At 44.0% G+C, this 12343-nt stretch overlaps 1 protein-coding gene across 29 annotated transcripts in view; it reads left to right on the top strand.

Annotated features, from left to right (window-relative positions):
- The window catches only part of KALRN (kalirin RhoGEF kinase), a 659576-nt gene that overhangs the window by 619628 nt on the left and 27605 nt on the right, over positions 1–12343 (top strand). For 26 of the 29 annotated variants that reach the window (XM_078351912.1, XM_078351911.1, XM_078351910.1 and 23 more), the window contains 2 exons: positions 11530–11557; positions 12037–12208. In XM_078351912.1, the coding sequence (XP_078208038.1) occupies positions 11530–11557; positions 12037–12208 (200 nt within the window). Of the gene's footprint in view, positions 1–4410; positions 5224–11529; positions 11558–12036; positions 12209–12343 lie in introns of those variants that run through there. The other 3 variants (XM_078351915.1, XM_035274788.3, XM_078351918.1) reach the window with 2 other exon arrangements.

Raw genomic sequence — 12343 nt, 5'->3', positions numbered from 1 at the left:
TTCCAGCTCAATAAAAAGGAATATCATTTCTGCCCATCTTGGCTTTCCAAGGCTGAAGTGTAATTTAAACAAAAATCACACAAAGGCCATATCACATGAAAAACTGGAACCGAAGTCAAAAACCTGGACTCTAGTTTGGACACAACCGGCTATGTTAATGTGGGCCAGTTAGCCTTTCTAAGCCTCAAGATCCCCTGGAAAGTTGTACAGCTCCAAGTATACAGGTGTTTATGCAGTGATATGTAACCCTTTGAGCACCATGCAAGTCTAAGGGTGCTAGCAAAGGACTTTGATCTCTGGCACTTCCAACTTTGAAAACATTGAGATCACAACAGAAGAAGAAATGGAAGATTCTGTGCCTTACCCAGAAATTCACTTTTCAGAGGGTGTTCCAGGAAAGGCCTGGGCAGATTTTCTCCTGAGACTCAACTGAAATGTCCACTCCTGGCTCCAGAAAGTTGGTGCAGCCAGAGCTGGCCCTTTTTTCCTTCCCCAAACCCACAGTTCCCCAGCCACCTTATCTTCAGCTCTGAAGAGCCAGCCGGCTCCCTGCACCTCTCTGCCCCCCATCACTACATCAGCTGCTCTGGCCTCCTTATCCCAGAGCTTCAAAAGACAGATTGAAGGAAACTTTTCCACCCCCAGCCAGGTGACCGACCTCCTGGCATCCCCAGTGTATTTCCACTGATGCCTGCTTCTGCATTTTATAAAAAGAATTTTTTCATGAAAAGAACCCTTTGGAGGAAAAGAAAGTGAAGCATCGCATTCCTGTCATTTTATTTTTACAAAATATTTTCTTTGTAATGTATCTGAATGGTGTGGCTTGAAGACTTCTGCTTGGCTTTGTTCTGACTCTCCATGCACTGATTTATATTCCACCACCAAGAGAAGGGAGCTGAGCTTAGCAGCTGCTTCCCTCTCCTAGGAGAATTATAAGATCTTCCACAGCAGATCCACATCTATTATGCTTTTTGTTCCTTGCAACTGCCCTGTGAAGTAAGTAGGGTGGAGTTTCTCACCCTCCTACAGAAAACAGGTTCAGGGAGGTCAAGGTTATACAACCAATAAAAAGAGTAGGTCTTGATGGTGGTGCTTTGAGAGACCATACTGAGCATGTGCTATGGACAAAGTCCACTCACTCTGGCTCAAGTACGTTCTTTTTTTTTTTGAGACGGAGTTTCGCTCTTGTTACCCAGGCTGGAGTGCAATGGCGCGATCTTGGCTCACCGCAGTCTCTGCCTCCTGGGTTCAGGCATTTCTCCTGCCTCAGCCTCCCATCAAGTACGTTCTTAACAAGGGTCAGCCTCAGGCCCTCTTTTCCACATCTGTTTTAGGAGAATTTCTTCAACTTTTCAAATCCCTTGACTATTGGGATAATTGCCTGGCCTCACCCACGCGCTTTCTCAATGACTCAAGAGCCCGGCCAGAGCATCCAAGAAAGGAAGTCCAATTACATGGGTTGGAAACGTCTGAACTGGTTTCTCAGGCCAACACAGTCACTTAGCACACCCTGTCGTGCGTGTTCTGTGGCACCCTCACCCTAGACTGGGAGCCTAATCCATTTCATTTATGTTGTACACTAATGAGATTACAAGGTGCCATTCATTGACTCAGAAATTGCTCTAAGAGCCTGCTAATGGAGGAGCAAAGACCATCACCCCCCAGCCCCACCCCCATGCTGTCAAAGATCATCTGTAGGCTTACTCAATTTGAGTTCCTAGTCAGTTCAATTTCACACAATTTGATTAACACAAGGAATTGCAGTGAGTATTATGGAGGGCTAACTCGCAATGTGAGATTGGTTCCCATGCTTAAGAAGCATAAGAAGGAGGCAGGTATAATTAAATACCCATGTTGCATAGCAGACTTTAAAACTTGCTCTAACAGTCATGGTGAGGGACTGATTAATCCTGCCCGGAGCCCTTTATTCATTCTGTGGATATTTATGCACCCACTCAGGCACTGGGCTCACAATAATGGTAGCTAGCAGTTAGCAGTCTTTCCTGTGTAACTGGCTCTGTCCTGAGCTCCCAACAACATCATCACATAGGTACTATTCCATTATTCCCACTTTATAGATGAGAAAACTGGAGTATGGTAAGGTTAAGTGACTTTCCCAAGGCTATGTATTCTTAGGTAGCTTGTCTCCCAGGGAGCTTATGAGTGTGGTCATTGATTCACTGGGTGGCAGTGTGTGGGTTGGATGAACTAATAGGATGTAGGCAAGTCTTAGAGAAGGGAGAGGGTGAGGAGAGAGCATGAACAAAAGCCCTGAGGTGGGGGGTGCCTAGCGCATGCTGAGCAGGTATATGGTCTGGGTACCTGGGGTTAGCTATGTAGGAAGAGCTGTAGGGACAAAGCCTGGCAGATGGGTTGAGACCAGACAGACAACAAAGGGCTAGAAGGGCCTGCTAGGAAGCCAGGGCCTGATCCATGGACTGCAAGGAGCAGCCGTAGGTTTTAAGCAGAGTCTATATGATTCATCCTGTGCTTCAGGAAGATAACCAGCACCTATGCAAACACTGGCGGGACTTATTTTTTTTTTTTTGAGATAGGGTCTTGCTCTGTCACCCAGGCTGGAGTGCAGTGGCATGATCTCAGATCACTGCAGCCTTAACCTTCCAAGCCACCCTCCCACCCTCAGCATCCTGAGTAGCTGGGACTACAGGGACATGACACCATGCCCAGATTTAAATATTTAATATTTAAAATTTTAGGGGTGGGTTATCCCTATGTTGTCCAGGCTGGTCTCAAACTCCTGGCCTCCAGTGATCCTCCTACCTTAGCCTCCCAAAGTGCTGGGATTACAGGCATGAGCCATGGCACTGGGTCCTCAGAACAAATTGTGATCTGTTATATAGCTCCAAGGACTCAGGGAGTTTAGGAGATTGGGGAGAATTATCAGGGTCAAATAATTAAGGGATGAGACTCCAAAACACTCACACATAAAGACATTATCTAAAGTCAAGATCATGGCATAGGTTGGAAATGTGATTTTAAAAGGAGAAACTGTAACTCCACCATTGCATCCTCCTCGGCCCCCCACCTCCAGTTCCTTCCTAACTCCTGGAGACCAATGCGTCTGAAATCTCAGAACTTCAGGAGGCAAAGGTGGGTGGATCACCTGAGGTTGGGAGTTTGAGACCAGCCTGACCAACATGGAGAAACCCCATCTCTACTAAAAAATACAAAATTAGCTGGGCATGGTGGTGCATGCCTGTAATACCAGCTACTCAGCAGGATGAGGCAGAAGAATCCCTCATTCTTCTTGAGAATGCCTCTGATGAGGCAATGCAAGATCATGCCATTGCACTCCAGTCCGGGTGACAAGAGTGAAACTCTGTCTCAAAAAAAAAAAAAAAAAATCATAGTTGAAGAAAAACATTTAGAACTGAGTGAAAATACTTGAGGAGAAAGGAACTAGATGACAGAGATAAGTCTTTCGCTGATTGGGATTATGTTGCATTTACATTTTTTGTAAATTATAGCTTGTCTTATGTTCATTCAGAAATGAGCAGGGGTCTGGGTGCAGTGGCTCATACCTATAATCCCAGCACATTGGAAGGCCAAGGCAGGAGGATTGCTTGAGACCCAGAGTTCAAGACCAGCTGGGCAACATGGCAAGACCCCATCTTTAGAAAGAACAGAAAAAAATTAGTCAGGTGACTGTGTGCACCTGTAGTCCCAGCTCCTTGGGGAGTCTGAGGCAGGAGGATCACTTCAGCCTAGGAATTTGCAGCTACAGTGAGTGGTGATTGCACCACTGCACCCCAGCCTGAGCAACAGCTTGAGACCCTCTCTAAAAAATTAAAAACTAAAATAAATTTTTTTTAAAAAAGCTGAGGTAGGAATGTTTTCTAAAAATTTAGAAATTCGTGTCCAGTTTGGCCAGATTGAAAACACAAAGGATTAAACCTGCAAACCATAATATTATACCTAAATTCTTAAAAATAGTTTTTCTTATATCTTTATTTTATTGCCAGATCTCATTGTCTAAAATTCCTTTCCTGCCTACTCTGAATACAGGTTCGTATGAAACAAGTGTAAAAGAAATAAAAAGAGGAAACAATATATAAATATATTCTGGGTAGCTATGAGCTGGGTTTAGGGCATTTGATTTATGTTTATTTGACCATTTTTATTCCTTCGGTGTTCTCAATACGTAGTTTTGAGCTATGTTTTGCGACTGATGATGAGGAATTTGGAAAACATGGGGTGGAGGTCTTTCTTCTGGAATCGGTTAACAACTCATTTTCTAGACAGAATTTCACCCTCACTCTTAAGTCTTAAAATCAGTCAGACATTGGCTGACAAGGAAAATAGACGCAAGATTTCCTCAAAGCTCAGCTTATAGTACTCAGTGCTGGTTGCTATTAAGCTGTAACTCTTTCTTCTTACCTCACTGCCCAGCCATTTTGAAGAAAAAACAATAAAATGATTGGATTTCTCTCCAGAAGAAAACGAAGTTGCTGATGGATCACATTGTGGTGGGTCTCGTTCTCACCTGGGAGGAAGCGCTGCCACCTGCCGCCCTCTGCTGGTCAAATAAAACCAGCTTTAGGAACCTATAGTTCTTTTCCACGGTGTCTACACCAGCTCTGTCTTGGACTTGGCCCAGCATTCTCTCACTGAGAGAGAACATGTGCATTTTATATGAACAATGTCATCTTTCCTCTACGACCACTATTTCGTCTCGTGTGTGTGTGTGTTTGACAGGGACACACTGTCACCCAGGCTGAAATACAATGGCACTTTCTTGGCTAGCTGCAGCCACAACTTCCTGGGCTCAGGCAGTCCTTCACCTCAGCTTCCTGAGTAGCTGTGCACCACCACACCTAGCTAATTTGTTTTTTTATCTTTTAGTAAAGATGAGGTCTCACTGTGTTCCCCAGGCTGGTCTTGAACCAAACTCAAGTGATCATCCTGCCTCAGCCTCCCAAAGTGCTGGGATTATAGGTGTGAGCCACCATACCAAGCCCACGACCACTATTTTGGATTCCAGCTCTCTTCTCCTTCCCATCTACCACTTTACATTAATTCCAACCTGTTTCTAAGAAAGGGAAACATTACATTTCAAGAAAAAGGTGCGTCTTGTAATAGAGCCCTCAGTCATGCACCAGCAATGACTGCTAGGCAAAGTGGTGAGGAAAGGTAATTTCTAGTCCACTAATTGAGTGATCTCAATTAATTTGATTCAATAAATATTTTATTTTCTGTTATATGCAAGATGTTCTATTGAGCACCACGACTGATGGTATATAAAACATGGGAAAGAGTTACTACCTTCAAAAGGTTCACAAGTCTGGTAGGGCAAACACAATTCAGTAAGACGTTATGGCACATGGCAGCTTGTGGTCACAGATGTAGAGGTACCAGCCCCTAGAAGAGTGCAGAGGAGGAAGATCACTACTGGCTACATCTCAGACATTAACCGACTGATTAGATTCCTGGGCAAGTTCATGGCAGGGCATTTTCTCAGCTCTCCTCCCCAAAATTATGATCCCACCACTTTTCATTGATTTGACAAATATCAGCAGAACACATATGCGCTAGGTATCACGCTAAGCTTGGAGCTTGGAGACAATCATAGCAAAACAATGCGGTCCATTAGAATTCAAAGAAAGAGAAATTAAAAATTTAACAATATAATAAAAGAGTAATAATAAAACCACATGGTCCTTGTCCTCATGGGCCCAGTAGTCCATAGGGAGCCATAGACAATTACATGGGTAAGTAGTCTACTGTGTGAGAAGGATATCCTCCTCCAGTTCATACTCTGATTTGCTTCAAAGTAGAAAGAGAAAAAGTGAGGGAGGAATCTTCTAATGGCCATAGTCCAGAGTCAAAGTTAGAAAAAAAAATTAGTGTGGACTTTGCCCAGGGTCTTGGTCCTTGCTGAAGGATTTTAAAGAAGAGGACTGAGTAGTGATAGGATGGGGAAAGAGATGGAGAGCAAAGATAAGCAGATTGGCCTTTGATGTCAACGACAAACTTTCACGATGCTTTTCCTAAGGCCCTCCCACTTTGCTGAATGCTGTGATGGAAGGCGCTGTGGACTAAAATTCAAGAGCTCTCAGATCCAGTCCTCTGCTGCTGTGATCTTAACGCTTCACTTCCCTATCTCACCTAGGAAATGGGGATACATAACATTTGCTCTGCACATGAGGAAGTTTTGGAGGAGCACATGAAGGACTTTGTGAGTAGCTTATGCCAACCACATAATGCTACCCAAATCAGTGGTGCTGTTACCATTATCAGCCACACCTTTTGTCAAGGTGGGCTCTCCTTACCTGGGCCAGCCAAAAGGCGGAGGAATGAAGACCAAAGACTTCCATGAGCCCCCTTCCAGATGGAGAGCCTGTAATGAAGACTTACTGGCAATCTTTCTCTCCAATGTCTCTGCTAAGGACTACATTCAGATTAGGAATATTTGCTTTTGGCTAGGTGTGGTGGCTCACACCTGTGATTCCAGCACTTTGGGAGGCCGAGGTGGGCGGATCACTTGAGGTCAGGAGTTTGAGAGCAGACTGGCCAACATAGTGAAACCCCATCTCTACTAAAAATACAAAAAATTGGCCGGGTGTGGTGATGTGTGCCCATAGTCCCAGCTTCCCAGGAAGCTGAGGCATAAGAATGGCTTGAACCAAGGAGGCAGAGGTTGCAGTGAACTGAGATCACACCACTGCATTCCAGCCTGAGCAAAAAAGCAAGACTCTGTCTCAAAAAAAGAGAAAGGATTTTTTTTTTTTTTTTTTAGACAGGATCTCCCTCTGTCACCCAGACTGGAATGCAGTGGCAGAATCGTGGCTCACTGCAGCCTCAACCTCCTGGTTTCAAGTGATCATCCCGCCTCAGTCTCTGAAGTAGCTAGGACCACACCCAGCTAATTAAAAAAATTTTCTTAGTGACACATTGTGTTGCCCAGGCTGGTCTTGAACTCCTGGTCTCAAGCAATCCTTCCACCTTGACCTCAAAGTGCTAGGATTACAGGCAGGAGCCACTGCGTCTGGCCAATATTTGCATTTTATTTTATTTTATTATTTTATTGAGACAGGGTCTCTGTCACCTAGGCTGGAGTGCAGTGGCACAACCTTGGCTCACTGCAAGCTCCACCTCCTGGGTTCAAGTGATTCTTGTGCCTCAGCCTCCTGAGTAGCTGGGATTACAGGCTCCTGCCATCACGCCTGGCTAATTTTTATATTTTTAGTAGAAACAGGATTTCACCATGTTGGCCAGGCTGGTCTCGGACTCCTGACCTCAACTGATCCACCCACCTCAGCCTCCCACAGTGTTGGTATTACAGGTGTGAGCCACCACGCCTGACCGATACTTGCTTTTTTAAACAGTGTGTCTGTTTAATAATATACTTAGCACAGTTGGGGTTATGTGATGAAAAAGAGGAGTAAGGCAAGAAGTTATTTAAGCAGCACTTTGGCATGTTTTCTTATAAAAGTGTAGGTTTTATAAGTGCCACAGTGTAGGTTTATGAAGCCCTACTTAAAATTGTATCACATATAAGCACTTGTCTCTTCCATTTTGTCAGCTTTCTCCTCTGTGAGACTCTTGCCATGAACTCCATGCCCTACTTCCTTGTGGGTTCCCATCATGATGGGAAATACAGGCCACTGAACCAAGTTAGCAGCATTATCAAATCATGTCCACCCCGAGTCCTTCTGATGGAGTGGGGGGCAGCAGGTGGAGTGTAATGTTCCATGTTTGTTTAACATCTGTCAGGCGCTGCATCAAATGCAAATGTTGTTGAACTCCATCTTTCCCACGAGACTGTTGGCCACCGAGGGTAGTGAGCACGTCTGCCTTACTCCCCACCCGGTCATCGCCACGTCACCAAGGTCAACTCAGTTCATCTTCATCAAGTAAATTGAGTCCTTACATCAAACAACCCTTCCACACAGACATTTTTAATCCTCAATTCACAGATAAAACTGAGGCAGGAGTTGCTTAAGGATGTTGTCCAAGGCAAGAGAGTGTGTCGGTCTTTGAGTCTGGGTACTACATGCTCTCTCTGCTCCCTGAGCTTCCGCTCTCTTCTGCGCAGCGTGCTGCTAAGAATGTCCTCTCAGAAGCTACGGATTCTGTTGTTTTTAAATCATTTTCTAAAAGTTTGCATCTGTCTGTGTTTGCCAACAAGCTCTAGTCAAGTATTATTGGTCATATACCCAGAAGTGGGTCTTCTGAGTATATGACTAATAACATTGGTCCTCTTGGTCCTATTCTGAGGTTCTATTTATGAACCAGTCCTAAATTCTTGGAAGGTCTGAAATGAAGTCAAAGGTCAAATATGTATTCACCAGCGTTTATTAAATACCATTGTGTGACAGACCCTGGGCTAGGGGCCTGAGGTACAGAGGTGAATGACAGACAAATAGTCCCTGTCTTTAAAGAGCTTACCGCCTAGTGGGTCTGACTGTGCCATTTTCCTTCAAAAATAATTATTAATGGGTGAAGGGGAGGAAGGCAGCAAAACACACTGCCATGTGCGTACCTATGCAACTATCTTGCATGTTCTGTACATGTACCCCAAAACCTAAAATGCAATAAAAAAAAAATATATATATATATATATATATAATTATTAAGAAAGTGAAACATGCTGACTGCAGAATATTTGGGAAGCCCACATAAGAAAAGAAAGGAAAAAACAGTCACCCCCAAATTAAGATGTTTTATAAATCCCAAGGGTAGAGCCTGTGTCTTAGTATTTCTCTATCCACAGAACTGTACACAGATCTTAGAGCAGAAGACAAGTTCTGTTAATGTTTTTTGAATGGAGAGGAAGCCACCCTTAATCCTACCACCCTGAGGTAACCACCATTAACATTTAGAAAATATTATTCTTTTCTTTGATGGTCAAATGACTAACTGGGATGCTATTCTCTCTGCCTCATCTAAACCAGAAAGAGAAATCTTTGGCCTCTTTAGCGTCCCCTACAGGTGGTGCAGTGCTCCTCATAGTTGATTTAATAGCTCAAGGGGAGCAACGCTTCCCATCCTTCCCTCATGCCATGCTTTGAAAATCTTTTCACACAGAGGACTCTTTTAAGTGTAGCTCCTACCAGATGTTCTAATCCACTCCCCTACCTCACCCCAGAAAAGCCTCTGAGGCAGGAAGTTGGTTTATTCAAGATCAGTTCCCTGGGATAGAGGGGGGCTTTCATCAGGTTCATTATTAACAAGGCTGCATGTTGACTCACTTTAGAGAGTTAAAATCCCAATGCCCGGGCCCCACTTCACACCATTTAAAAAAGAAACTCTAGGCATGAGGCCCAGGTATTGGCCTCTTGTATTTTTAAGGCTGCCCGGGTCAGGTGTTGAGAACCACTGATTTAAAGACAGGCTAAGGAGAGGTGTAAGTGGTCTTTCGAGACTAGCAGAGGGCATTGCAGTGGCCCGAGTTGGGACACTTAGCCCAGAACTTGGCATCACAAGGGTTTTCTGCAGCCCACTTTGTGCAAAACTTGGGTGGTATAAGTGGGCACTTGATTTGCAAAGGGGAAACAAAGAAGGAAACCACATCTTTCTTCCAAAGGGCTTATACGGATTCCTCTATAAGGGAAGAACACACAGAAACCATGCATGTTCAAAGTGATATGCATAAATACAGGAAAATAACGACAAAGGCCCCAGTTGGGCTATTTTGTAAAGCATGTGAGTTTTCTGGTCTCATTACAAAGGAAAGAAGAATTTTACCAAATGAATGATTAGAGATAAGCCACTCTAATAAGGCTGCTTAGCAGAAGGAAGATGATTAAAATTAGATAATCTTTCTTTAAATAGGTATTGCGTACCTGTTATTTGTTGGGCATTGTACTAAGCACTTGATGTACATAATTTCATTTAAGGTATTATTTATCCCCTTGTTATAGTGGAGCATCTGTTATTAAGTAATTAACATATAATCACATTAAACAAAACCGATGACCTCAGCCTGTCTCCAAAGTCCGTGCCTTTTTTTTTTTTTTTTTTTTTGAGACAGAGTTTCGCTCTTGTTACCCAGGCTGGAGTGCAATGGCATGATCTCGGCTCACCGCAACCTCTGCCCCCTGGGTTCAGGCAATTCTCCTGCCTCAGCCTCCTGAGTAGCTGGGATTACAGGCACACGCCACCGTGCCCAGCTAATTTTTTGTAATTTTTAGTAGAGATGGGTTTCACCATGTTGACCAGGATGGTCTCGATCTCTTGACCTCATGATCCACCCGCCTCGGCCTCCCAAAGTGCTGGGATTACAGGCTTGAGCCACCGCGCCCGGCCTTCTTCTTCTTCTTCTTATTATTATTATTTTTAAAGATAGGGTTTCACCATGTTGGTCAGGCTGGTCTTGAACTCCCGACCTCAGGTGATCCGCCCGCCTTGGCCTCCAAAGTGCTTGGATTACAGGCGTGAGCCACCACGCCCAGCCAGCCCATGCCTTTTTTTAACAATGCCAGGCTGTACAATCTGGACTTGCACAATTAGCAGTAATACAAAAGACAGGGGGAAAGTGACCCTCTTCTCAAGAAGAGGTAGCTTTCCAGAACAGCTAGTTAGCTAGAATGTTTTCCCTGCTGTGAAATCTCCAAGGTGTCCTGAGGCAGGCAGCATGGTATATACAAAGAGCCCTAGCAGTGTCTTCCTTGAACCAGCCTTGTGACCGGACGTAGTCGGTTTAGTCACTTAGTATTCATTTTCTCACCTATGAAGTGGAAAGGGATAGAATGGTTGGGTCAGTGGCTTCAAGTTGCCCCATGCAGGCCTGGGCTATAGGAGATCATGCTTGGGAAAGAAGAGACAGACAGGACTTCTCTTATTCCCCTTCAAACAGAGAAGCTCTGTGTTTAGCTGCTTGAAGAGACGTTTCCCCTGCCTGGGGATGGGTGAAGGGTAGAGAGGACATTCGTAAGGAGAACACTAGGTTAGTGAATTTCAATGACCCTTCCAGTTTGATAGGTCTCAGGTCCTCTATTTTTGAGTTTGTGATGTTAAGAAGAAACAATGCCACCTCATTGCTTGCGTGCGTAATGAGCAGGAGAGTGGGTTTTCTGCCTGTGAAGGGAAGAAAAGCAACTGAGAGGAGGAAGGACAGAAAGGTCTCTGCTGCAGCAAAAGGCTCAATAAAGGGAAAAAAAAGAACAGCCTCTGCTAGCAGAGCTCCAAGTCAGTAAACCTGCCTGAGGCTGCACACTGCCAGGCAGGAATGTGAACAACCAGATTAGACAGAGGAAACCAAGTGCCATTTGTTGCTAAAGGGAGGTTTTGTTCTCTCCCCTAGCCCCCAGACATGGGGAGAAATGCCAGATATAGTAGGCACCTAAAGTTAAATAAATAATTTTTTTTAATAAATAAAGCTTTTAGAAAATGAAAAAAAAAAAAGAGAGAGAGAGAGAGGCTTTGTTGTCACAACAAAGTGGGAAGTTGGGCTCCAGGTCTCACCTCCCTAAATTGTACTTTCTTTTTACTCAATAGGGTGAAGTCTCTTGTTCTGTTTTAGTAGTTTAGGATTCAAGCAATTTTGTGTTTCTTTGTGTTTTTCAGATCTTAAATCCAAATTTCATCCAAGAAGGTGAGTTAAAAAGCATTAGAATTGGGAACATGGAAGTTGGTTAAATAAATTATAGTTAACCTAGCATTGAAGCAATGGTGATATAGTTGTGTATTAATGGACAAGGAAAGATGTTTATGATGGACTGTTAGCTGAAAAAGACTAAAACTTGCAATATGTGTGATGGGATCCAAGTTTTATAAGAAGTCTATTTGTATAAAGCCCAAAAGGATGTATACCAGAATGCTCACAGTAATTGTCTCTGAATTATGACATTATGGAGCTTTTCTTTTTGTCTGTATTTCCTAATTTTTCTACAATAAATAGTTATTACTTTTTAATACTTTTTAAAGAGACCCAGATGACTCTCCAGTGTTATGCTGAAGGTTATTAGAATCATTATGTGATATGGGTGGGAAATGAGAGTGATGTGTTAAAAAATGGCTGTTTTGTTCTAAGTTTTCTCTGAATGATGTGAATGTACGTTGATTTGATTATAGTGGCCCCAGAATTCCTTGTGCCCTTGGTGGATGTGACCTGCTTGCTTGGGGACACAGTGATACTGCAGTGCAAAGTCTGTGGGCGGCCGAAGCCCACCATCACTTGGAAGGGTCCAGACCAGAACATCCTTGACACTGACAACAGCTCAGCCACATACACTGTCTCCTCTTGGTAAGCTGATTGCCCTAACACCAGCACCAGCAGCCCCTTAGCAGAGCACTGAGAGGCTGAATGTAGGATGCAGCTTCTGCTCTGGTGACTGGGCTCTGCAAGAGAAGAGCTGCCCTGGAGCCTGTTCTAGCTCAA

The sequence above is a fragment of the Callithrix jacchus genome, chromosome 15 (assembly GCF_049354715.1).
Source record: "Callithrix jacchus isolate 240 chromosome 15, calJac240_pri, whole genome shotgun sequence".
Taxonomy (NCBI): domain Eukaryota; kingdom Metazoa; phylum Chordata; class Mammalia; order Primates; family Cebidae; genus Callithrix; species Callithrix jacchus.
This window is presented reverse-complemented; position numbering and strand designations above follow the sequence as displayed.